The sequence below is a fragment of the Diplotaxodon limnothrissa genome, linkage group LG15 (genome assembly GCF_057381915.1).
Source record: "Diplotaxodon limnothrissa isolate DT_005_m linkage group LG15, D_limnothrissa_male_GT1.1, whole genome shotgun sequence".
In the NCBI taxonomy this organism is placed as follows: domain Eukaryota; kingdom Metazoa; phylum Chordata; class Actinopteri; order Cichliformes; family Cichlidae; genus Diplotaxodon; species Diplotaxodon limnothrissa.
Window position 1 is genome coordinate 34,974,090 of NC_140610.1, and position 27,074 is coordinate 35,001,163.

General features: G+C 37.7%; 3 protein-coding genes across 3 annotated transcripts in view; 1 reads left to right on the plus strand and 2 right to left on the minus strand.

The window, feature by feature from the left end:
* Positions 1-2,903: 2,903 nt before the first annotated feature.
* Positions 2,904-5,888, minus strand: gja1b (gap junction protein alpha 1b). The gene is made up of 2 exons (XM_085373159.1): positions 5,819-5,888; positions 2,904-4,419 (listed from the first exon to the last, which is right to left on the minus strand). The coding sequence occupies exon 2, from the start codon at positions 4,401-4,403 to the stop codon at positions 3,237-3,239; it is 1,167 nt and encodes a 388-aa protein (XP_085229285.1). The 5' UTR covers positions 4,404-4,419; positions 5,819-5,888; the 3' UTR covers positions 2,904-3,236.
* Positions 5,889-10,902: 5,014 nt separating this feature from the next.
* LOC146617846 (gap junction Cx32.2 protein-like) lies at positions 10,903-11,661 on the plus strand. Its single transcript, XM_085371796.1, has one exon. It carries the CDS (start codon positions 10,903-10,905, stop codon positions 11,659-11,661), a length of 759 nt encoding a protein of 252 aa, XP_085227922.1.
* Positions 11,662-13,617: 1,956 nt separating this feature from the next.
* mcm9 (minichromosome maintenance 9 homologous recombination repair factor) overlaps positions 13,618-27,074 on the minus strand; it is a 30,116-nt gene continuing 16,659 nt past the window's right edge. The window contains exons 9-14 of the mRNA XM_085373233.1: positions 23,506-23,680; positions 20,284-20,486; positions 19,934-20,137; positions 19,071-19,153; positions 15,576-15,721; positions 13,618-15,136 (exon numbers count right to left, since the gene is read on the minus strand). Coding sequence (XP_085229359.1) covers positions 13,618-15,136; positions 15,576-15,721; positions 19,071-19,153; positions 19,934-20,137; positions 20,284-20,486; positions 23,506-23,680 — 2,330 coding nt within the window. The remainder of the gene's footprint in view (positions 15,137-15,575; positions 15,722-19,070; positions 19,154-19,933; positions 20,138-20,283; positions 20,487-23,505; positions 23,681-27,074) is intronic.

The window sequence follows — 27,074 nt, forward strand, 5'->3', positions numbered from 1 at the left end:
AGAGGAATGCTCAGATTTTGCTCAGTTCAGGTAAAAATTTGTACATTTTGTCAAAAGTGAAGAAAAATGGTTCTGGCTCAGAAGGCTAAAGGAAAGAATAAAAAGTTCAGCATACCACTGACCCCATCACAAGACACACACACACACACACTTACACTTCTTTGCCTTTTTAACTTGAGTCACATGTGGTCTTCAAGCTGCACCTTAGCTCTCTGCACACATGTGGTTTGATTTAGTGCTGTGGAAAGATTAAATGGGAAAGTTGGAAATGTGAAAAAGAGCCATGTCCTTCCTATTATGAAATTTAACTCAATTTGTCAGAAACCAAAGGTACCCTTTAAGAATAACTACCTCTGGAGCCAAACAACTCTCATGGATCTGGATTATGACTTGGTTTAAGAGGTGATCAGAAAGTGTTGAAAGCATTAAGTGTAGACTATTCTACAAATGCCATCACAGTGACGTTATAAAACATCTAATCTTAAAATTGAAAATGTATGTCTGTTTATATTTGGTAGCGCAAGTCACATGTCACATTCTTTGTAATCTTGCCTCTGTACACCACAAAAGTGGATTTTAAATGAAACAATCAAGATGTATGTGAAGTGAAGATTTTGATCTATAATTCAAGGAGTTAAATTTTTATGCATAGTAATACATTTTAGCAATATATAATTCACCAAACAAGTGAAACAAACTACAAAAAACATAAGCATATATCCATCCATCCATTCGCTTCCGCTTATCCTTTTCAGGGTCGCGGGGGGCGCTGGAGCCTATCTCAGCTGTCAGCTGAGGCAGGGCACATTTTTTTATTCAAAAATAATAATTCAAGAACTTTAGCTAAGGAAAAAATATTAATTTTACTTGGCAAACCTTTTGACAGCTCTAGCAATAAGAGCTGTCAAAAATATAAATTAGTCACACTGTCTGACAATTGACCTGCTCATCTCCAGCTACATGCAGGACTTGCAATTGGCAAGTGTTATTTCTCTTTAAGCTTGTAAAACAAAAAATAAAGATAGAAAAAACTGAAACCTAACTTACCATAAAAGTAAACTGTAATGACATGTTGTACAATAAAGGGCTATTCTATACATGTCTAAATATGTCTGTTCTAAAAATGTTAAAGATGAAAAATATTTTTTGTAGAATAAACCTTGACTAACATAACATTAATCAACACCAAAAATTTTATGTGAGGTAAATAAGTATTTTTGAAAACATCTTAACATAGATGACATAATGTACTTTAACAGTTCTTTATTGGCAGGTGTTTAGTTCTAACAACAGCAATGGCTAATAATGGCCACATATTAAAAAAAAAATCAATCACTGCTTAAGAAAGAAAAATGTTTATTGGTTAAAGAAGTATTTAAAAACGTTTTATTTTACCGTCATATACTCACACTTTACAGCAGTGGACCCCACACATGAGCATTGTCTGAATACTTGCAAGCAGTAATTATTGCTTCTCTTCTGTCATTGAACAACATTACTGTACCTCACCGAGATATTTGGTGAATAAAAGTCTGATGTTATTGATTATAATAATGTCTGTGTTATAAAATAAATTAGTAACATGTTCATCATGTCATCAGAAAACCACATACTATGTGTATCATAATGCTTCTCAGTCTCCCATGTCTCAGTGCAACTCCTATTGTAGCCAAAATATCAGTTACATATGCAAATACTCCAAAACAATGACCAACTGGCAATTGAAGCAAAATCGCAGTAAAAGACATTCAAATTGAGATTTATCTTAGTGTTTGGTAGTTGTGGAGCTACACTGGCATATCTTTATTAGAAATGACTAAATATTAGTCCGCATCTATAAGCAGTCTTCTACAAACTCACATTTTGATTGCGACACAGTTAGCTTGATTTACATTCCTAAATATCTACTTCTCAAGCAGCAAATTAAATTGAGCTACACTAAGTTTGAAAAACAAAAAAAAATCGAATATGTAAAATGCAGAAAATCATTCGAGTGTCTTTGTTTCTCACAATAGGTTAAAAAAAAGGAACACATTTCAGCAAATGACTGACAGTAATAAAGCCTTTCTTAATAGAACAAACATATTTTGCTGAGTGACAGCAGCTTGCTACCATCATCCCTGCCACCCCTGTGCACACTTCAAAACATGATAAAAGCACTAAAACCTTACACTACACAAATTCAAAGTTTATCAGATAATAAACAATATTATCTGACATATTACCTGATAATAAACGGCAATAAACAGTTTGTGGGGGACTTGTTTGCTTTACTGAGTAGTAGTCAATTTTCTGTCTTAGTGGTAGTTCTCCTAAAGATCCTGGCAATAAATATTAATTTACAAAACATATAAACCCTTTACTGTTAGTCACTGTCAAAGAATTAACCAAGTTATTTATACAACAGCATTGAGCAATAACTTTGTGTTGTGACTAGGGCAACTGACAAATTAGAAGAAATCAACACATCTTTGGGTGAATGAAAATGAGAATGAAAGTAAAGAAACTGAACCAAACTGCACTGATTGGTTGTGGTACCACACTTCATAACTGCACTACAAAACTCAATTTTAAACAGTGTGTTTTTGTTATCCCAAATTCTCTATTGCATGACATTTATATCATTTGACAACATTAGGAAATTTAGATGCACAGGTATGAAGATTTGTGGCTCGCTGTCGTTTATCAGACAAATACAGTGTTCACTGATCTCGACTAAACATAAATGAAACTGAGTGTGTAGTAGCCACTTTACAAAACATTAATGCTGCAAAGCTACTAATGCTTCATACTATCGTATTTCATGAAAAAGGACATCATCAACTGGAAAAACATGAGGAACATTGAAAGAAACAAAAACAGTAAATCTTTTATGTAATATCAGTAAATTGAAACCAAAGCTGTCAACTTATGGGGCTGTGTTCTTGAACAGATTATTAATGTTGGTTGTGTTATACTCTTTCAAATCCCAATTCGTGTGGCTACAATATTCTCTTGAGGCTGGGTTAAAAGCACTAAAAAGTAAAACTCAGTCAGAAAATACTTGTACCTTTGATATTATTACATAATGGTTTTAATGTTTCTTGAACTGACTAAAAGTCTCTATATTGAAGACGGTGATTGAGATTAGTCACACCTCTCAAATAAACCTATGTGATAAAGTGTTTCCTGATGTTTCTGGCTTCAACCAGAAATTCTGTCAGCCAGAGAGAGGTGGAAAGAGACGAAACCGTGTTTTAAACATCCAGGTCATCTGGCCTGGCTCGGCTGCTCATTCTGCTGCTGGCCCTGCTACAAGGCCTGGCATCCATCAACCCTATCGGCTGCAGCTCGTGTCCTGCTGAGGAAGACAGTTTCTTATGCTCGTGGGTATCATCTGGGAAATCAAAGGCTTGTGCGTGGGAGTTTGAAATAGTGCTTCCTCCACCAGTCTGTCCAAGACGGTTCTGTTCTGTAGAGTAGTTAGCCCAGTTCTGCTCGTTGGCCTGCTTATTATAATTACGGCACGAGCCAGTTCCCCGCTCCCCTGTGGCAAGCTTGTAGCCAGGGGGGGACATTGGTGAGAGTGGGGCAGTTGGGGATGAGCAGCCATTATAGTAGGCATACTTCGTAGTAGAGAGTTCTTTAGGGGTAGGGCTTAAGGTGCCTCCGCTGGGGTAGAGTGTGGGTTGTTGTTTGCCTTTTACACGATCTTTGATCCTCTTAAAGAACACATAGAAAAGTTCAATGACATTGAGCAGCAATGACACCAGTGAGACCACCAACATGAAAATAATGAATACGGTCTTCTCTGTGGGACGAGACAAGAAACAGTCCACTCGGTGTGGACATGGGTTCCTCTCACAGGTGTAGACTGCACTCAGACTGAACCCATATATGTACCACTGAATAACCAGGAAGCCCACTTCAAACATAGACTTGAAAAAAATGCTCACTATATAGGTTCTAAGGAGGGCTCCTTTCATCTTGACTTTGCCATGTTCCTCAATACCATACTTTAGCTTTTTCATCTCAATTTTCTTTAAAGGTATGTCGACGTCACCTCCGTCATTTTGCACAGCTTTGAGATCCTCTTCTTTCCTGTTGAGTTTCTGCTCTTTCCTGTTCAGATAGAAGACATGAGCCAGGTATAGAAGTGTAGGTGTCGACACAAAAATAATCTGGAGAACCCAGAAGCGAACGTGGGAAATGGGGAAGGATTTATCGTAACAGACATTTTCACACCCAGGCTGCTGGGTGTTACACTTGAAGGCTGACTGCTCATCTCCCCAGGCCGATTCGACTGCAGTACCGAGCACCAGGATCCTGAATATGAAGAGCACCGACAGCCAGACCTTCCCACCAGCAGTAGAGTAAGCCTGAACTTTGTCCAGCAGACGACCCAGAGCACTCCAGTCACCCATGTTCAGGGAGTATTAGCTAGTGGGAAAAAAGAACAATGTTGAAGTGGTTGCAGTGTACAAACTGTGTTACACAAACAGTTATCAAAGTTAGGAGCAGGAACCCTGTTTTTAGGAAAGATCCCTAAGATTCTTGCCATTAGCTTTATTTTGGGTTATTTTTTCCACAACTATCCAAAAAACTAAATTGCGCTGAATAATACAAAGTCTGATGTCTCATCAGTACTCAAAATAATTTGGTATATTCAGTTTAATGTCGCCTTTGAAAGAGGTCATACTATTTTAAGACGTCACGGAATCGTTTTCAGCAGGCACACCAAAAAGTAGACTGTACTGTTAATTATACTACCAAATGATAAATCACATGCTTGTAACACATAATACACACACATTAAGACATGTTACTTCAGAGAGCAATGGCAGCGTTGGATATATGTTTGTAAGGCAACTTTTGCGGGGAAGTGTGAAACAGCAGCCTAATCCCCATGGTGCCTGTAGTAAGTAAGTAACTGCATGTGATCTCACTTATACATGTAAATGGTAAATGCACTGGTGCTTTCTATCTAATATTACACACATTCACACTCCAGTGGACATGTCTCACGCAGACTAGTGCAGCCAGGAGTTGAACCACCAGTCTTCAAATTAGTAGATGACCTGTTCTGTCTCCTTAGCTGACAAGTTATACACAATGCAATGTATTTCTGTGAACATTAATTGGAAATGTGAAAATTAACTTTAGTTTGGGAGTGTTTGGCCTTTATATTTAAATATAAGAATTGCGAAATTTGAGCTACTAAGAATTTAAGATAAATTAAGCTTTCATTGGTATTAGATAGGGAACACATCCCGCCACTTTCCACATGAATGAGTTTGTTTGAGTGAAATGATCAAGACAAAGCAGAACAATGGACTCCAACACAATGACCTACTCAGCAAACCACTCAAAAGTACTAAGAGTACTATGGTTTTCATTGAAAAGAAACAATGTTCAAGGGAAAAGAGAGTGAGCCCTAACTCTGAGTTTCCTGACTTCAGTGGCTTTTAAGCAAAGCAATAAATGCTACAAGAGAGGCAGAGAATTTGAAATATAAAAAGAACTTTCATTAAATTAAAATCGAAAAGAGGTCATTGGCCCACTACATAAATAAAAAATCGAGATAGTAAAAACACACAAATAAATAAATAAATCTGGCTTTTATCAGCCATTGCTCCTTGTAGATGTAAACCAGGTTGTAAAAACGAAAAAAGCTGACAAAGCATTCACCTTGGAGAAAGGGATACTCAAAGTTTCTAAGACAAGACGCATGTGGTCTAGAGCGCACCGGAGTTTATCCGAATATTTCTAAGAGCAACAGGCGGACAGCGTTTTCCTTCGGACGCGTTTTTTTTTTAAAGCCAAACTTTCTTTTACTTACCTGGAAAGTTACAGAGACAAAAAAGGTGGCCCGTTCCCCGCCACTTGGCAAAGTTAAAATCCAAGTTTGGCATCAGTAGGAAAACTGAGTCGAACTTGTCAAACTTCCCTTATAACGGTGCCGTCAGAGAAGTTACAGTCACCTGATCTCCACGTCAAGACCGAAGCCCCTGCTGCTGGGAGGGCAAAGAAAAAAAGACTCCTACAGAAACAGCCAATGTGTGGTGTTTCGGGCTTTATTGCTTCATAAGCACATGAGAACACGTACCATCACGTGGAACTAATGTTAAAACGCAGGGTTACAAATACAAAATACCTCGACCCAACAGATATACCTCCTGTGTGCAAACTACTTTGACATGTATTTGCGTCAGTACATCAGTAGGAGAATGTAACTATGTAGCTACAATTCTTCTTCACATTTCTCTGGCAGCTGGGAATACTTGCTACTGTGCAGATGATAGTTAAAAAAAAGGTAAAGGGGTCCATGTGAAAAAGACAATAGGTAACGTACACACCTGCCTATCAGTTCAAAAAAAACACAAACACTTTAAAACAGGACCTTCTACTACTTATATACTCATATATACTTGGGCGGTTTCTGTTTCACTGTGTATAATATAGTGCTCATATTGCCAATAAAGCCCGTTTTTTAGGCCTTACACAGGGTCCTGGTTATGCTTCACCGAGCACTCAAACTGAAATTCCTCATTTAATTTTTAGTAACTTTCCATTAAACCATTCTGGGCTCCCATAACACACTTGATTGGTACACAGCACCATCTAGTGATGAAAATAAAATAATGCAGGTGTTGTATCAAATAGAATAGTGTGTGGTGCTCCACACCAATTGTGCAGGAACAAAATATAAATAGAATACAACAGGAATATATATATATATACATATATATATACATACATATATATATATATACATATATATATATATATATATGTATATATATATATATATATATATATATACATATATATATATATATATATATATACATATATATATACATACATATATACATATATATATACATACATATATACATACATATATACATACATATATACATACATATATACATACATATATACATATATATACATACATATATATATATATACATATATATACATATATATATATACATACATATATATATACATGTATATATATATATGGGTGACTGGAGTGCTCAGAGATCTCTACTCATCTCTGTGAGATGTTAGACGGATCAGCTGCTAACTGAGATTTCTTTGCTTATTTTTGCCATGTTAGATTCAAGAGGATTTGGATTTCTGTTGTCTTCCTGCTGAATTACAACTTCCAAAGAATTCTACTGTTTTTCTATGGATTATAACTTTGAGAAGATTTCCACTGTATTCTTGCTCGATTGAATCCACTGGACTATTATTATCAACATGAACCAGAGATAAGTGCATCTTCAGGCCTGGATAGATTGTTCTCTCCTCAACCTCTCTCATCTCAAGGACCACAACAAATGAGAATGGAGAATTCAAGTGCTTTGATTATTTTATTATTTTTGATTTGGCTTTTGCTTTTCTCCTACTAAATGGTCTAATAAAACAATACTGCATTCAACAAGTCTAAATTGTGGACATTCCTATTTTAATCTCTTGTGAAGGAGTAACAGTAAAAACCTGCATATTATAAGATCACTCAAAGGGATTCTTACAGGTTACAAGATCCTTGGGGTCTCCCATTAATTTAGTGTCCAGGCTACCAAGTTAAACCCAGTTAGTTACCAAGTACACGTATTTAGAGGAGAGCTGCTGATAACAGGTGTGGCTAAAGATTTTCTACACCAGTCTTTGACTGGGTTATGTTGTTGAACCAAAGGAAAGTGTGGGGAATCAAAAATAAATAGTGATGTACTCACAGTGGTTTCCTGAGAGATGAAGTGAGATGGGTTTGATGTGAAGTATGATGTTGGTGAGATCTTGGCCGTTCAGAGTCTCGGGGAGAGAAACCAAGGGTGTGCCTAATTGCTTAGCTAGATTAGAATCCAAAAAAAACGTTGCTCTACCCTGGAGTTGACTAATGCCTGGAGTTAATATTTTACAATGGATCGTAACAGGAATCAATAATCAAGGTAGGGATGAGTTCATTTATAACAATCACCCTATTTCCAGCCACTATCCTCCTGCTCTGCTCCTCAAGTGTCAAATGAAACACTTTAAAGAGCAGCACTGCTCAACACTTCATTTGAAACAGTTATTCATTCCAGTGAGAGATATCTCATTGGAATTAATAAATGCCTGTGCCCACTGCAGCGCTCTGCCTCTCATGCAAAATCAGAGGCACAAGTTTTGCAAAGCCATTCAAAGATCATCATACACAAAGTTATAAAACCCAGTTTGTTTTCTCCACCTCACCAGAGAAAGTTTCGAGTTATGTCAGAACTTTCTCAGTGGGCTCTGGCAGAGAAAGCTGAGGTGGAGAAGTAGTTGAATTAGACAGAGCTGACTCCACCGCAAGTCACAGGAGCTTTGATTGGCAGGTGCAGTCTGCTGTGAATTGCAGAGAGAGTAGGAACGCTGAGAGGAGGTCCACCATTTACTTTCTAAAAGCAAAGAGTGACTGTTTCAAACTGACAGCTGGACTAACCAGCTGGCATTTTTTTTCCCAGTAAGTGAAATCTGTGTTTTCAAGGCTAATGTATGTCCTTAGCTAGGTAGCTAAAATGAGCCATTGGCTGTTGGAAAAAGTTCGTGATATGAATATGAATGAAGCTGCCCTTACTAAAGAAATCACTCCATTGTCCTTAAATGTTAATAAAGTCATGGGTTAGATATTAAAGCAGCAAGAAGTTTAGAGACCTGCAGCAGGCAGCTGAAGATGAGGCAGAAACAGAAAAGTCACTGGAACTGCTAAGTGTCCAACTAACTTTACTGTAATAGTAATAATTATTTAGCTGAACTTTACTTCAGCCTTCTGCGTAGAGCTGATCATTACATATGTGCAAACAGAAGCGTGTTTCTGTCTCTCTCCACACAAGCATTAACACCAACACTAACATTTATAAAATGGTGCACTACGATCTCCTGTTAACGGCCGATGTAATGCAGCTTTAATGGAAAATGAATTACTGAATGGACTGAAAATGTTCTCACTGTATTCTTCACTCAAAAACTGCCCATAGTATCAGATCCAGTTTACTAAAATCTCAGTTTGCTGATAACTCACAAAAAGAAACAGGATTCATGAAAAAATATTGCAAAAACTAATATTTATGTGCTGTAACCAAATGGTGACATTTGACATGATAAAGCAAAAGTTATGTTTAAGTTTTCCAGTTTGTTTCAATTATTCAGGCTAAAAACCAGGTTAAATTATTCTTAATGAGGTATTGTTAAAATATACTGCACAGCTTACATCCTTTTAGCGAAATAATATGAATATGATACATTACCATGTCGTTAATAATTATAATTGCTGTTGGTTAGCCACTCCAAACTGGATGAAAATGGTGAAGCTGTCCCTGTCATTATAATTGGGTGACAGTAGTGACATCAGTAAAGAGTGTGGGTGGGACAGTCAGGCAGAGCAGGGAGGAATCTGATGATTTAGCAAGATTAGCCTGAATTATAACAAGGAAGTGAGAATAATCTGAGTTACAACCCAAGAACTGACTGGACTAGAGAGGACTCTTAGCGAGGTAGGAAAGTTTTCAAAACAAGAAGAGTCAATTTTGTATAAATAAAACTTAATCTTTGTTTGTATTATGAAAACAGAATTTAATTCTCTGATTATATTTGACAGTGTTCAGGAATTTAATTTTAACCGGATTTCACACATACACACAATCGGATACTGTCGATGTAATTCAGAATCGAAAACCTTTATAACATCCTTCTTTACTCCTTTACATTAGTTTGGTTACTATCAGCAAAGAAATATCTGCGGCAGTAAATTAAATTTCACTGTCTCTTGGTGGAACAGGAGAAAGCATATGATTGGGTGCCAAAAGAGGAACATGACATGAGGAAGTCAGGAGTAGCAGAGAAGCATGTGATAGTGATACAGGATATGTATGAAGAGTGGGGTTGGATTACATCTGGGATCGGCTCTAAGCCCTTTTTTTCTGCAGTGATAAAGGACAGATTAACTGATGAGGTGTGGTAGGAGTCTCTGTGAACTATACAGGTAACAGACATCATTATGAGGGTAGGGAGCAGGTGGAAAAGAGCCTGGAGGAGTGGTGGTATGCTCTGGGAGAGAGGACGAATAAAATTCAGTAGAAACAAGATGGAATATATGTATGTAAATGAGAGGACGACAGAAAGGTGAACATGTAAGGAGGAGAAATAGTGTGGGTAGCTGAATTTACATGCCTGGGTTCAGCCGTCCAAAACAACAGACAGTGAGCAAGAGAGGAAGCCAGGCAGGCTAGAGTGGGTCGAGTCTTCTCCATTCTGCCTATTTGCCAGTTTCAAAATTTGTAATTTGTTTCAGCTTTTGTGATTACAGGTGGAGATAGCTTCCAACAGGAGGACTTTGGCTTCAGGACAACCTTGAAGGCAGCATATTCTTTTCATTTGAATTGCACAAAAAGTAATCATTTATTTAAAAATTATGTTCTAAGTAGTACTTAAAAATAATTATACATTTAATTACGTTTTACAAATTATGTATGTGTATATACAGAGACACATGTATATATAAATATTGTATTATATATGTAATATTATATGTTTAAAGTGTGCCAATTACTCCCTTGTTCAAGTTTTAGCTAATGAGAATTGAGAAGCCTAAATTCAGAAAAATATACGTGGTAATGTAGAAGTCATGGGTTGTATTATAAAGTGGAGGTTGAATGATCAATAAGCAGTATTCATAATTGTATTACTATAATAATACATGTAACTCCTGAATGATCCATCATTGTTCAGCATACATTTGATTGAAATTTGTATGAATATATCACCTTAAATAATCCACCCAGTTTCAAATATGACTATATATTGCTCGTCTTTTTCTCGAGATGGACTTTTGTCACACAACTGCATATTCATTGTTGTGTTTTGTTTTCTCTCTTAAAGGCTGCTATTATGGGGGAGTGGTCCTTTCTGTCTGATTTGTTAGACAAGGTGCAGTTTCACTCCACCTTCTTGGGAAAGGTCTGGATGAGTGTTCTTTTTCTCTTCAGGATCTTCATTCTGGCAGCTGGTGTCGATAAAATATGGGGAGACGAACAATCAAACATGAAGTGTAATATCCTAACGCCTGGATGCAAGAATTCTTGCTATGATCACACCTTTCCTTTGTCTCATACACGCTTCTGGGTGCTCCAGATTCTCACTGTCTCCACGCCAACGCTTATCTATCTGGGCCACGTCTTACTAGTGATTCGTAAAGAGAACAAACGGAGAAGACGCCTGGAGGAAAAAAGGAAAAAGCAGGAGATGATTAAAGCCCCCAAGTATTCAAATGAACATGGCAAAGTGCACCTCAAAGGCGCCTTGCTGGTCAGCTACACGTTTCAATTGCTGTTCAAGATTTTGCTTGAAGTAGCATTCATTGTAGGACAGTACTACCTCTATGGCTTCATACTTATGCCAAATAAGGTTTCTTGTTTCAAGGACCCATGTAAGACAGAGGTACACTGCTTCATTAGTCGCTCCACAGAGAAAAGCGTCTTTATTATCTTCATGTTAGCAATGGCTGTGTTTTCTGTCATTTTAAACATTGTGGAGATATTTTACCTGATGATCTCAAAGATAAAGGAGAGGAAAAGAAGGACCAGCAGCTCCATTCCACCAGAGGGATTCAATCTCAACAACCCAACTGAGAGAGTTACATGGTGTTGAAAGACAGTGAGCTGACGTAAACATTGACATAGGTCACTATCGTTAGTTACAACATCACTCAACATCTTCATTTGAATTTTACATCTTATTTCAGGTTTAAAATAAATCACCCACATCGGTTAAATTGTACATAGACAGCCAACGAGGTTAAATGCAGAAACTACTGAAAATGAGATGTGCTCGTATTCAAAGTTATAAACTGCCGGTATTAAACGCTCACATACTGATCCATCTATCTTTAAAAGTACTAGTAGTTACTAGTAGTTAGGGGTTATCATGGCTAAGCAAGCACACACCTGACATGTACACTACATTCCCATGTTGCGCATCAATTTTCAACCGGAAAACCAGAAACGTAACCTTCTCTTGAACATGATCTACAAATGTCATTTGCAAAAATGTTGGGATTCTAATATCTGTTATTTGGTCATTTACTTCAACTTTCATCTAACAGCGAAAAACAAAATAAAGTGTCCAAGAGCACCTCAATCATGAACAAAATTAAACAGGTTCTAGATTATAATTCTCTCTGGATTTTGTGTTGTTCTCTAATTCTCCCGTATTTAACTTGTTGTGTAGAGGTACGGGGAAATAATTATAAAAATACACTAAATTCGCTTTTCATATTACAAAAAAAGGACAATTGGTATTACACATAAAGTTCAATATCCTCTTCATACAAACTTATTTTTACAGTCGAAATTATTAAAAGTTCATGACAGGGATGAGAGGGGTCATTAAATGACAAGAGGTGTTTTCAATGTGACAAGTCATCACTGTTATATATTGTTGTTAATGTGTATTACATATACTCAGGAAGAAGCTACATAACTACATGACTGAGCTATAAATATGTGAAGGGAGTGGGAGCAAATGCGCCATTTTGTATATATGTATTCATGTGCTCTAAATAAACCATCAATCAATCAAACACTGAAATGCTATGTGTCAAGTTGGTCCTGGTATTGGAAATGGTGCACATTTTAAAAATACAAGTCAGCAAAGTTCAGGAGCAGCATACTGTTAGCCAGTTCTGAATCTTGGCTCCCGTGTATGAGCATTGACCCATGTAGTAAGCCTTAATTATACAGTGTTGATGGGATAGCTAAAGGGCGCAATGGCAGAGTAGTCATTCCTCTTATATTTCTTTGAAGTATGCTTGATGATCGGTGTCTGGGTCGCTTACACAGTTTGTCCTTTGTAATATAACGTCTCGGTGAACCAGTCTGCGTAGTCACATAAACTCCATGCTCATTGTGTGATGATAAATTTTTTGCAGACGTGAACCCAAGTTGATCCTAGCTAACTTGCAGAAAGTATAATCAAGGCCTTATCTCTTGTTGCAGGTGCCTAGTTAAACATTACCAAATATTCTCTGAATAACATTTTTTTTTAAATTGATTGCAGTTTACATTATATGTTTGAAAATATGTGTTCCAGAACACATATTTTCACATAATAGGCTAAAACAATGCTAACAAAAAGCTGAAAAAATATATACATAATTTTTTAGGTTCACTTAAAACTGAATATAAATAAAGGCCTTTAAGAAAAATATTAACAAAACACATGGATGTGTCTCACATTATGTTTATTTTATTTGCTGTACATAAAGATCTCGGTGAGCAACTCACTTTTAACAGGTGTTAAATGTGTTACACGTAGGTGTAATACAGAACAAGCAACTAAAAAAAAAAAAAGTTGTATTGAGCACATGTAAGGAAGGATATCTTACTATTATGAACACAGTACTTTTTCATTGTACAGGAGTAGAAAAAAAAAATAAAAAAAATCACACTGCAGCTAGCTGGTGAAAACTGTGTGACTAGACACTATGCTAAAGAGCTAAACTCAAGTTTATATCCCAGGAAACTTTTCTGTCAAACTTATTCATTTCCTACAACCAGATTATGTTTTCTTCAGGAAAAAAGTTCTTTATCCACAAACGTTGTGATTTCAGACTTTGGCTTTTTTCAAAACCTCTTGGTCCCAGTCAGTGTCAAGAACATCATTATTTAACTCGGCAGACTCAAACAGAGACAATCCTGAGAATAGGCCTTTGGAACCACTACTATTACTATCCTGAGGACTCGTAAAACACTTTCTCTTTAGACTGGCAGTCCTTTGACAGTTAACTGAATCCCTAGTTACCATTTTTACAGTGTTGTTTTCAGTATGACTGAATTTGGTCTGTTTTACTTTGCACTCGGACATTGTTGTACTCGTTGACTTCATCCCTAGTTCACATTTCTTTGCTGGTGTGTAATCTGTTGCTGGGGGTATGGTTTGGCACTTCTTGCCTATGTGGTTGGCGATGTTTAGAATTTTGTGGACTTTTGAATTAGCTCTCAAACAATCAGCATCACCTTTTTTAAGCGTACTCTTTTCCATTTTTGTTTGAGCTGTTGTGGGTTCACTTGTCCAGATAGATGAGAATCCTGAGAGTTTAATTTCTGAGCTTGAGGAAGTTATACTGGTCTTCATCTGTTCTGATTGTAATGTAGTTTGATTAGTGATGCAAGCACTTGATTTTGAAAGTGGGGTGGAAGTAAATACATCTCTGTCATCACCAGTGCTGACTCTGGTTCTCTGACACAGGTGTGCGTCATTATGACTAATTGGTTTCTTTGTGTTAACGCTCACTGTCATTTGCTTTTCTGGACTGGCATTATTGTTATGGTTGTCAACTGAAGTTCTCATCTTACTTGGTTTGAACATGAATCTTGACAACTTTCCACGCAAGTCTATGTGTGTTTCAGCTTCGACTGCCATTTTCTCCCTTGGAACAGCGCTGCTCTTCCTACTTTCAGTCAGGTGCAATTTGTCCTCCTTTACATAGCTGTCTTTGTCAGTGGACAGGTTTGTCTCTAGTACATTTTCACTTTCATCCCCAAACACCAGCCTTTCTCTGTGTCCTTTTCCAACCTCTTTGTGAAATCGCTGATGTTTCAGGTCCAGTTGCCCAATGCCTTTATCTCCCATATTCTTAGAGTCCATTGTGCTTCTAGAAACCTTTTGAAAATGATATCCCAATGGCTCTGGATGTGCTTCATGCTTCTTTCTCTCATATTTCAGTATCTCCTCTTGGCTTTTAGAGATTTCTTCTGTAACGCTTTCATTTTTCTTACCTTGTATGTTTTGTTCTGAAACAGAGGTAATATTTCCAAAAACAACTGGAGCAACGGTCCTTCTCGAAGTCAACTTTTCAGATCGACAGCTTGATTGTCTGGTTACTTTACACACGTCTGTTCCACTTGAAATAGTTTTTGTATTTTCTTGAGGTGTAGTTATGGGTGAGGTCCTATCATTTGGGGACAGTGACAGAGAGGTGTGGAACCAGTTCGAGTCACTCCTCACTGTATTACCACTTTCCAAATTGCTAGTGTGTGTTTTGGAGTTTGCGTCACTGAGTAGATGCTTCAGTTTAGTAGTTGATGAATCACATTCAGGAGACTCTGATGTCTGGCTTTTTGACCTTAAGAGAAAAACAGCCTGCAGTTAAAATGATGATAGCTCCAAACACTCATGTGCACAAAGTTGAATCCATAAATAAACATTTCAAATCTGCTCCCAATTTGAACTCCACTGGCTACATTCATCACAAAGAATCATGTCATTAAGTGTCAAAGAATAATTATCTTATGTGTTTTTGTATACGTTTTATACAAGTAAAGACAGAAAATGGGGCCTAAAAGACTATAGATTATCAGTGGACGTCAAATCATTAGGTCATGATTTTGATGTCATGGGGGATTTCTTTGCAGAAAAGAGACAGTTACTAGCAGCACTGCTTATGCATTCAAATGTTGTGTAGCAGGAGGTAATAATCTAACATTGGGATTATCTTTGAAAGTTAACAAATTAAAAAAAAAACAACAACAACAAAAAACAAAACAAAACACCAATTTACTCACCTGGATAGTCTGTCTCGCTCCTTCTTAAGGAACAGTGGGAGGTTCAGTCCTTCGAGCAGTATCTGACACTGAGTTTGATACTGCTCAACAGGGTCAGCAGGAAATGAGGTGAATAAAGTATTCACATTTCCCTGCAGAGCGCCACCCTAAAAGAAGAACGTAATATGCAGTTACAGACTGACACAGCAGCGTGATGACAACACACCACAAAGTGAATGATATCAACCAGCTGGAAAACAAAGGAGACTAGAAGTGAGAATGTCATCTGTAAACTCATTTTACATTGTGGTCCACATACAGCCCACTTTACTTTTAAGTGGGCCAGAATGCTGAAAATTAGTATATCAAAAAGAAGTGTGACTTCATCACTCATTTACAACAAGTGAATGCTGCTGTAACTTATGAAAGCTCTGTCAGCACTCACTCTTAGATAGTGATAACTTTTCACTCGTTTAATTGTTTATCCATTTCTTGATTACTTTGGTGTAGTATGAATAGCTGTGAGAGTCTTTATAAGCACTTCACCAAAATTTATGGAAATACAATTCAAAGTTTATGTCCTCCTCTACATTTTCAGAGATGTCCAGTGGGCCAGATTGGAGTCTTGCCAGACCAATGCTGCAATTAAAGTGGGAGCTTCAACACAATATACAACGAACAGATTGCTTGCAGTATTGTATACAACTTTAGGCTAAAGCATCAAGTCTAAGCTTCAATGTGAGTAGATTTTCAGCAAGTAAAACTGTTTTAGACACGGTTATGTTAGGATTCTGTTTCAGTAAAGGCAATGAAAACCAAAAAATTAGGCAAGAAATGATCAGATGTGGAATTTATTTTTTCAAACTTAACAGCTGGTTTCATTCAAAAAAATTGCACAGACTTTAGTATCCTACCTTTAGTAAACACCGCTGCTAATTATTTTAGTATAATGATCATAGTACATACAAGTGGTGTGAAAACGTGTTTGCCCTGACTGAGCATAAATGCCAGGATCAGTACTACAGTCAACCGATAACAACAATTTTTTCTGGCAAAACTTCTCCTGTTTCTCCTAAGAAGTATAAAAGAGGGCTATGGTATCCGACCCTAGAAAACCACCAAGTCATTGGTCCAGGTATGTGGATGACACCTGGGTGAAAATCAAATTTCAGGATGTGCAACAATTCACGGATCACATTAACTCGCTGGAAAACCACATCAAATTCACCAGGGAGGATATGAAAAGTTGCTGGTTAGCCTTCTTAGACTGTGAGATCGCCATCAGTAATGGGGGACATTTAAAAGTTGATGTGTACTGTAAACATACGCATACGGATAGGGCTGTGCGATATGACCAAAATCTCATATCCCAATATAAGACATCTACCGTCCGATAACGATATAAATCACAAAAATTTTACATTTTCTGTAAATTATGTGAATCTCGGGCAGCTCGACTTGCGTGAAGTGTTTCCAGCTGGGCGTCGTGTACCTGGACTCGAGTGTTTAACCGATGCATGAAACGATACATTTTTAGACATAAGTTGTAATGGCCGCCGTTTTCCTTGTGAGTATTTATTACACGACGTGCTGCCGGGAAAAGCCTGTTCTAACGTTTGAGTCTAAGGTTTATTTTTTAGCACCTGACGGCTCTTTTTTGCTTCTCATCCGTAAATAATCTGCTCTTTCGCGTGATTCAGTTTATTTTGAAAAGTCTCAATAGGATCTTGAGCTTTATTGTGAAAGGTTTATGTGGAAAATAAACAAGTGGACACGCGATGGTGTTACCGTCGTTGTTGCTAACGACAATGCATAAAAACAGGCGCTTGTCCGTCTGTAGTGTGGTTATATTAAATATAAGAGAAAGAGAGAACTTTAAGAAATTAATATAGCCACTACAGTGACCATCAAAACGATGAAAAAATATTGCCATAAACGGTTTATTTTGCGACACCACAAAACAAATGATTGCGTAAAATGAAACGATAGACATTTTTATATCGTCATCCGATATATATCGTTATATCGAACAGCCCTACATACAGATTAGTATTTAAGGTTTGACTCTCATCTTCCACTGGAGCATAAACTTGGAGTCATCAGGACACTACAACACAGAGCGAACGCCAACCCCACTGACACAACGGCCAGGGAAGCAGAAGAACATCACATCAAAAAGGCCCTGAGTAAATGTGGTTATCCTACACAGCAAATTCAAAAGTGTTAAATGTTTGGTGTTAATAGTCTTCTTGCAAAAGTAGAGTTAATTTTACTCTAAGTAGAGTCACATTCTTTTAATGTAACTCTGAGGTGTAAAATGATAGTAGTTAAAATCGAGTGTTAAAAATGAGTGTTTCTCTGTCAAATCTGGAGGTGTTACAATGGAAACATTAACTCTTGACCTCTTAACTCTGAACTCCTAGAGGGGCTATGACACCAACAGAGTAAATTCACAGACTCCGCCCCCAGCACCATAGGCTCCAATCGAAGCTGAAGTGAAGCCGTTTCAGAACATTTTGCTCTACATATTTGAGTTGTTTGCCATACTTGGTAAGTCATTTTTTCAAAGATTGTTTCAATTATTATTATGAGCTTTTACTTCTGTTGCTCTTTGGAGTTGAGACAAAGCTGTGTGAAAGGCATTAGCCATGTTGCTCGGTGATAGCATAATATTCTGTTTTAGCTAGCTGAAAGGTATTGTTTGCGGGCAAATACCACAGCCTTGAAAAAAAAGCTTGCATGTGAATTTTCAGTCAAACTTTTGGTCAAATACACCTAAAACAATGTCTAGAATGTGAAACGTTGGTATAATGGTGCTACTTGAAGCCTGAAAACGATCGCCCATAAAACAAAACGAGCAAACAGCAGTAGCTGACGTCCTGACTGGATTCTACGTTAGCATTTAGATCCCTCCAGAGTTTTGTGCACACGGTTTAGGTAAAAATGAAAAAGGTTGAGGTTTTACATTTAGTTCAGTATTACCTGTTGTCTGTGTCCTTGTCTTTTGGGAAAATACTTTACACAAGTAACGGCTCAAAGAGGATTCCTTTTTTTTTTACTGTGCTGCAATTGTTTACTGGATTATTTGTGCCATTAATTAGTGTCAACTAATTTTTATTCAATCTCCACATAGGATATGCTTGTGAAGATGTCCCTCTCCCCTTCTGTTTTTCTTTTCCTTCCTCTTTCTTTCTCTCTTTCCTATCCCTCACTCATGTCTGTCCCGTCTGTAACAACTGAAAATAAAATAAAATAAATAATAAAAACAAAGGTCGATCAAATGGACCAATACAGCAATGCCACGATGATCCATTTGGCAAAATAAATCCATTGGGTATCCTTGTTGGTCTTCAGACAACAATTCTGACGGCTAAAGAACCAAATGGGACAGGCAAAAAAAAAAAAAAACCTTTTGGGATTTCCTGCTAAAATAAATACAATGAATACAAAACCCTTTAAATTGAAAGAGCCTCATAGACAGGTTTTAATTTTCAAAGTAACAAATAAAAGCCTTACCTGCATAGAGCACTCCATAACAGAAACAGCAATGACAGCGTCTTCTATGGTAACTGTCTCTCTGTACATGAGCTTGGCATGGGCTGTAAAATTAACAAAAAAAGTTTTCTGCCACTGCTGCTGTTCCACTTTTTTCAGATTTGTATATGCAACAAGCTTTATTGTTATTACATATCATCAGCAACTTCATAGTTAACAAAACTTTAGTTTAAAATCATTTTGCTTTTAAATCATCATATGATGAATGTTTAGTAACTAATTACAATATTTGATTAAACAAAAAAAAAAAAAAAATCTCCACTTGCTCCTGTGAATGGTCTTTAACCTTCAAGATCTAGTCCTCTAACTGAATCAAATTGATTTTAGAAATCAGTGACAATACCCAGCCCTAAGGCAAAGCATGCTGTGCAAAGACACCCCTGAGACAATCAAGCACATAACAGCAGGGTGCAAGATTCTAGCAAACAGGGCATACGTGGAACGCCATAACAAAGAACATGAACACCTGAGCAGAGTTTGAGAAGTCAGAAGGCCAAAATGGGATGCAGTTCCTAGGGTGGTTGAGAAAGGCTAAGCTAAGTCATGTGGACTTCCACATACAAATGGACGGCTACAAACCAAACATACTAGTGATGGACAAGCAGAGGAAGGAGGCTACAGGGATAGATATAGTTATACTAAAGTGGCAGCAACAACAGGAAGAAAGAACACAAAAACAAAAAACATCTTGTATGCCTTTCGGTGCTGCAAGAGCAGCGTGTAAAATATTATCAGAAGACTCGTTTTAGACCTGACCACAATCAATGACTTGACTTATGAATAAATATGACCAAACTAGTCTGAAGTCAAACTTCTCATCTTACCTTCAGCCAGCCTGCTCAGACTCTCCAATGTGCGTATAGTTGTGCGGGCAGCACTGCTGCTATCACTCCGTCTTTGTAGCTGGTAGTAGCGTGTCAGTATACAGTTGGCTTCTTCTGACATCACTGGTTTTAAATGCTTAATCAGGCTGAAATAAGCTTTCATTTTCTCCATAGACCACAGACTCGAACACTGATCAGGTAGTCCTTAAGAAAAAAAGAGAAGGGGCATTTTTACCACGTTCTCCCCATTGAAGGGTATGTGAGAGAACAATAATAATCAATTATTTATAACAACAGACTTTATTGTTTTAGTCATATTTCACTTCCAAACTCAAAAACATGTCTTCTACCTCTGTCCTCCATAATGAAAGAGGAGATGATGTGGTCCCACTCTGCATTTCTGGTATCCAGCAGAACTAAAACCAGGTCAAAACGACTTAGCAAAGGACTGGCCAGAGCTACGTTCACAGACAGTGGCTCATTGGGATCATACTGGCCTTTAGGGTTGGTAGCTGCCAGAATGGTAGTTCTGGTATTCAGTTTACACACCATGCTGCAGAAAGAGAGAGCAGTGGATCACACAGAAAAAAAAACGAGAAAAAAAAACAGATGAGTAAACACTTTTTTTTTTTAAATTAAAATGATCCATTTAAATAATCCAGTATGTGGATTAGGAGATTTATTAGTTTATCAAGGTTCATTTTGTATTAGATTCCCCTTGTGTTTTCTACCCCTGTGTTAAGTTTCCCTCGTCCTTTATGCGTTTCATGTCTGCATGTCTTTTGTCGTGAAATTCATGTTGTCATGTCTGCGTTTCATTATGTTTCCTGTTTTATTTTGAAGAGGTCCTATGTTCTACGTTCAATGGGTTTAGTTTTACTCCTCCCCTGTGACGTCATTATGTTCATGTGTGTCAGCTGTTTCCCCATGTGTTCCCACTTCCCTCATAGCTGTGTGTTATTCTCCCTGTCTTCCATGAGTTTGTTGTTGTTAGTTTCCCAGTTTAGTTTTGTTCTTTGTTTCACCTCCACGCTTGCAATAAAGCTGTGTTTTTGAGTTCACGTTTGCCTCGGTAAGGTTTGCGTTTGGGTCATTTTCCTGCCTGCACACAGCCGTTTTGTGACAATGTATAAAAAAAAAAAAGCTGTATAATATTACTGTCAGAGTTTGAGTACAGTATTGTCGTGTGAAATAAGTGTAAATAAAAAAGGAGGGGAAAGGAAAGAGTTGTTAAGATCTCAGTGCTACTTAGGAGATGTTTACAAACTTACAAGGTGAGTAAATGTTTAAACAATAGGAAGGAGAGGAATGTAGAAGACTGTAAATGAGACCCATGAGCTGAGCTGTTGTTTGGGAAAGTGGAGTGAGTTGGTCCTGAGGCCCCGTTGATGAGAACCAGAAAAAACAAACCAAACAAAAAAACTGTCGGCTGGATTAAATGATGTTCTATCCAAACTGGCAGCTCACATGTAGCTCTTCAGCAAAATGAGCCAATAGGATAAAGAAAAGAGAAGATTCTGCTGAATACCAATGAGCATGCCTTTAGTAGACTAGGTCATAAACAAGGTCTTAACAAAATGAGCCACTTGGCACAAGTAGAACAAGAAAAAAAGGAAACCCTGCTAAACACCCATGAGTGGACGAGGTCATAAACACAAAACGAGCCACTGATAACCGTGACTAGATGCCAGAACCTTATGAACATACTTAAAAGTGGACATTGTTAAAGGAGAGTTTGCATAGATATTATAATGACTAAAATTACTTCAGTAGGAGAATTAATTAATGCCCAATGCAGATTATATTTGGTAGTAGTGTAGAATATTTGAGAACAGAAAAATGAGGTCATTTTTTATAAATCGTTAAAATAAACAATACTAAACAAAAAAAAGTTTCAACAATAGCAAAATCAAGACAATAAGACTCCAATGATAATAAACGACATTATCAAAAGTAAGTAAATATTAATAAGGCAAAGGTCTACAACTGAAACGTCATATTTGGTCAGTCTTAACCTGCTGGTCAGCAATTTTGAATTTAGAGTGTATTCCCCCAAAACCTGCATCTCCTTAGAGACTGTGTCTGCCCCAAAACCAACAAAAAACACTTTGAGAGTCTTTTGCTGATATACGGCATTGAAAAAAAAAAAAAAAAAGTCATTTTAAGAGTATTCCCTGAAACCCCTCTCAGCTGACACTTTGAGTAATCTTTGAAGGCTATATCCTGGTCAAAAACAACTCAATGTGCATATTAAATGATTTCATCTACTTTCACAATATCTCTAAATGAGAAACATCCTATCTCAAAGTGATGCTGAAAAACTAGTTCATGCATTTATTATTTTTAGGTAGGACTAATGCATTTTGTTATTAAGAAGATGTCCTAAAACTCTACAACTAAAAACCATCAGTTGATCCAAAATTCAATTTATTTTAATTCAATTCAATGTTATTTATATAGCCCCAAATCACAACTCAAGGCATTTTAAATTGTAAGGTATATCCTATAATAAGAATGCTGCAGTAAGAGTACTGACAGGGACTAGAAAGAGAGAGAAGATTTCTCCTATATTGGCTTCCCTTCGTTGGCTCCCTGTTAAATCCAGAATTGAATTTGAAATCCTGCTCCTCACATACAAGGACTTAAATAATCAGGCCTCATCTTATCTCAATGACCTGATAGTACCATATCACCCCATTAGAGCACTTTGCTCTCACACTGCAGGCTTACTTCTTGTTCCTAGAGTATTTAAAAGTAGAATGGGAGGCAGAGCCTTCAGTTTTCAGGCCCCTCTTCTATGAAACCAGCTCCCAGTTTGGATTCAGCTAGGGTTAGGGAGAACCTAAACAGGTTCTCTTCCTCCACACACTCCTCATTCATAAAGTGCTTTACAAAACCAAACATTACAGCTAACAGGTGCACTGTTTGAGTGCAGCTAGCCAAACAGCGTAGAGCCACTTGCTGCTAAAGAGACAAAGAATGAAAGTGGACACTCTATCCTTGGTTTCTTAGAATAAAACTCATTGTTGCTGTCAAGGGCAGTACTGGAGTGAGCCCTTTAATCTGATTTTTAGTTTTAGTGTCCTTATTTTCCTCTGACTTGTAATTTCTGTCAGTAGTTAACTAACATAAACTAATGTGTGTCAATTAGCCTCAACCAACCAACCACATGTTCGGTACTGACAGAAGCTGGCGCTAAACATGTTTTTAAAACCTTAAGCACTTATTTCCTAAATCAAGCTTAACAGACAGTGCTATATTTCCATTATGTAAATTAGTTTTTCATGTTCTCTTTAATTCATGATTTGACAGTTATTTTTCCCCACAGGGCCAGGCAGGTTTCCTGTGATAAATGAAATCATTATTTAAGTTATGTTTGTCTAGTATTAAAATTTGTTTGCTGATTGGAAACATTCAAGTGTGACAAAGATGAAAAAACAAAAACAAAGAAAGAAAACCAGGAGGGGGACAAAGAGTTTCCCACAGCACTGTATACGATCGTGGTCATTCTGTGTTTGAAATTCCTAACTTCTGGTGATGTGAATTTATATGTAAATGCATGAGAGTCCTACCCAGCTTTAGCAACACTAATAGATTGTTGCTCCATAGCTTCATGGATGCTGATGCGATCCTGCTCCTTGATGCTGTTGAATTCATCAATGCAGCACAAACCACCATCTGCCAAGACCAGGGCTCCTGCTTCCAGGTGCCAGTCACCTCCATCCTTCACAGCTGCTACTGTCAGTCCTTTGGAAACACATTCACTTTATGAAGTAATACATTGGTATTATATGTAAAAATATATAGTTAATCACATGTCCGAGTCACCCTTCATTTCTTGACATTGCTTCCAACAAGGCAGATTTTATTGTATTTTTTTTTTTTTTTTTAATCATCATGAGCGATACTTCTCGGGCCTTTCAAAGTTTTGGGGTAAATTGGATGTGTTTTAGCTCATTTTCAGTCCAGTCCATGTATCAGAGGAATATTTTATTGTTTGTTAAGCCACTTAACACAAAAACATGTAAAGTAATGAATCACTGTTGTGTCTACTCAAAGAAACAACACAGTTTGAAAAGCAAAAAGTAGTATTTTTGCATCAACAAGGTGATTCCAAAAGAGCTGTTAGCCCAAAACCTGGTATATTTTGTATACTTTATTAATCCCCTGTTGGGAAATTACTCTCTGCATTTAACCCTCAGTGAAGCCGTGAACAGCCAATCAAGCGCCCAGGGAGCGGTGTGTAGGGACGGTACCTTGCTCAGGGGCACCTCAGGGTAGCCGTTCGGTGGATTTGAACCCCCGACCTTCCGATCATGGAGCGAACTCTACGTACTGAGCTATCTCCACCCCAATATTTCGAAAAGGTTTCAATGTGTCTTAAACAATGTGAGAAAGGGGACAAGTAGAGGACAAAAGTGGCAGACCTAAAAAACTGCTTACAACAGATGAACAGCATCTGAAAGTTGTTACAAACACACATGACAAAGAAGTCAAGCTATACATGACCATAAATTAAGTTATGTGTAATAATGGGCCCCATCTATGAACTCGGGTTAGGGTTAGCTCATAAAACTACTTTTTACACCTCTGTCTGAAATCTTGCAGGGGAGTATCTGGTCATGGCGATATTTTGTTTTTTCACCTTCTGAGAAGTGGAATCTTGCAAATACAACACCTTTGTATAGGCCATCAGTTGAGACAGAGCCAGATAATATTAACTCACAAGTGTTAAGTGACAGGATTGTTTTCTAATCTGACAGATTTTAGCTGGTGCCATGTCTTCCCATTCCTTTTTGCACCTATTTTTCTTCATGTGCTCAATACTTTTCCCTACCTTTCATTTTTCGTTAATACACATTGGTTATGTGCCCAATAATTTTATATAACTGTAATTGGAATAGGTTTCAGTAAACAAAAAAAAAAAAAAACTGTCTCAGTGTCCAAATATATATGGACCTAACTAATCCTAACAAGGATATGAATACACATGGGTGTATTCATATCCTTATGGGGACATCTCATTGACATAGTGCTTTCCCTAGCCGCTTAACCTAACCCTAACCATCAAAACACTAAAGGTCAAAGAAAAGACACACACAGTGTGTCAAAGAAAAGTGAGACACAGTGTGAAATCCCAGTAACTCTAGGCTCCCTCCACAGAATTGCATGGCAGCATTTGTTTGAACAAACAGATTTAAATACTAACAATATGTTGTCATATTGTGATTTATTAACCACATGAGTGTGGAAATTATGTTTTTTATTATGAAAAAGAAAAACCAAAATGATAAAACTTTATCTTTGGAGGCTGAATCTCCTCCAGAGGGTGTTGGGAGACCTAAAGGGCGTACTTTACCATACTTTGACGGAGATCACAGTGTTTCGAGAGGATTAAAGAAATGGCGGTGATGGACAAGGTTAACAATACATGAGAAGGTATGCACAGGGGGATGGCGACAGAAAGAAGAGGAACCAAAGGGAAACAGGATGGTGCAGCCGATCCCTAGGACCGTGCACCGAAGTTTCAAAGAAAAACAAACTAAGCCAGAACTTCTAAATACCCTAACCAGCTGTGCCAGGGGTCTGTGTCTGACATACTCCCTGAAATGAACTGAAAAGACATTTTTAATAAAAAGAATTGTTTCCTTCAAGGTCATATTGTGCCCCTCCCCAGGTTACACAAACTGTTTGGGTGATATCAAATGAATAGATTGAAACCATTGCTTTCTTTTTTAATAGTGGTTAGGATGAGAGAATTGCAGGAAATTATGACCCGACCCAGAGAATATAACCCGAATTTTAAACTTTTTTGGGAGGGCTGGGAACGGACCATGGGGGAACCTTAAGGAGGAAGTCCCATTCTGGGACGTATAAAGACCTACACCTAACCTCTTTGTTTAAAAGAACCCTCAGAGTCTGTGAGATTTTTAGAAGATAACCCTACTCAGGCTGTATGACCCTAAGCCTAACCTTTTTGGGGACCTGATAAAGTTTATGACAAACCCTGAGGAGAAATAAGCCTGCTCTGGGATGTTTAAAATCTAAAATTTAACATCTTTATTTAGTCAACCCTCAGGCTTTAAAAGACATTTGTGAGACCCCTAGAGGAAGTAACCCTTATTGGGCCACATTAAAACTCTAGGAGATATTGTATTCCTCTAATTCAGTGGGACAGAGAAGAAAAGGAGAAGCTTAGGGATCATAAAGCCTAGTTAAATAAGAGAAACTATAAATGGCACATAAGCAATCTGCTTTCCTTGTTTTTGGGCCTTCCGCTGACCGACAGGGCCAGACTCCTGGTTTTATTAGGGTGAGTGCCTTCCCCCAAACATTTCCTTGTGATTGAGATCGCTGTCAATATGGTGTGCATTCATATTGTAAAGCTAGACAGGTGAAGAGAAGTGGTATTGTTTTTTCCGAGGGTGCTTGAATGCATCACAGTGATATCTCCTGGGGGGGGGGGGGGGTCCCTTTCTACTTGGTTTTTATATTGATTACTTATTTATCATAATTTTAGTGATTTTTTTGTCATATGGATTTTTATTTAGTTATTAATGTTCTCTATTTAGGTATAAATAAGTGAATCTTGGTTTCAGTTCAGACCTTGGGTTCTCCCCCTTGGTCGGCGACAGTCCTAAGACTCCCTCACGGACCCCACTCCCCTAACCAGTGACTAATTAGTGTCTCGGTTTTAGTTTTAGTTCTTTTTTATCCCCCCCCCTTATTTTCCTTTTTTCAGATTTATTTTGATATTTTGATTAGTTTTGTTACTGAACAGTCTCATTTTATTCACACAGATGAGATATCTAAGTAACACCCCGAGTAGAATGCATGACAAGGTAGGAGTGACACCACACAGTTTTAGGATTTTTGTTTTTGGTACCTGAGAGGAGCATGTTGCATGGGAGCACAATAGGCGTTCCCATGTGACTTAATGGTAACCTATCCTGGGAGAGGCCCACAGGATTGGGCGTCTCTCAGGAAATGATTTAATCCCTCGTTCTCTCCTGGCCCCAGTAGCATGTATCCCTCTGAGGAAGCAGGAGATCCGCAAAATGTCAGAAACGCGAGACCAGACCAGTGGGAGAAATTTTGGGTGGATTAGATCGAATGTAGCGGTGGATTTAGATGTGGATAA

Coding starts and splice junctions, on each gene's coding strand:
- LOC146617846 (XM_085371796.1), top strand. CDS start 10,903: ATGGGGGAGTGGTCCTTTCTGTCTGATTTGTTAGACAAGGTGCAGTTT.
- gja1b (XM_085373159.1), bottom strand. CDS start 4,403: ATGGGTGACTGGAGTGCTCTGGGTCGTCTGCTGGACAAAGTTCAGGCT.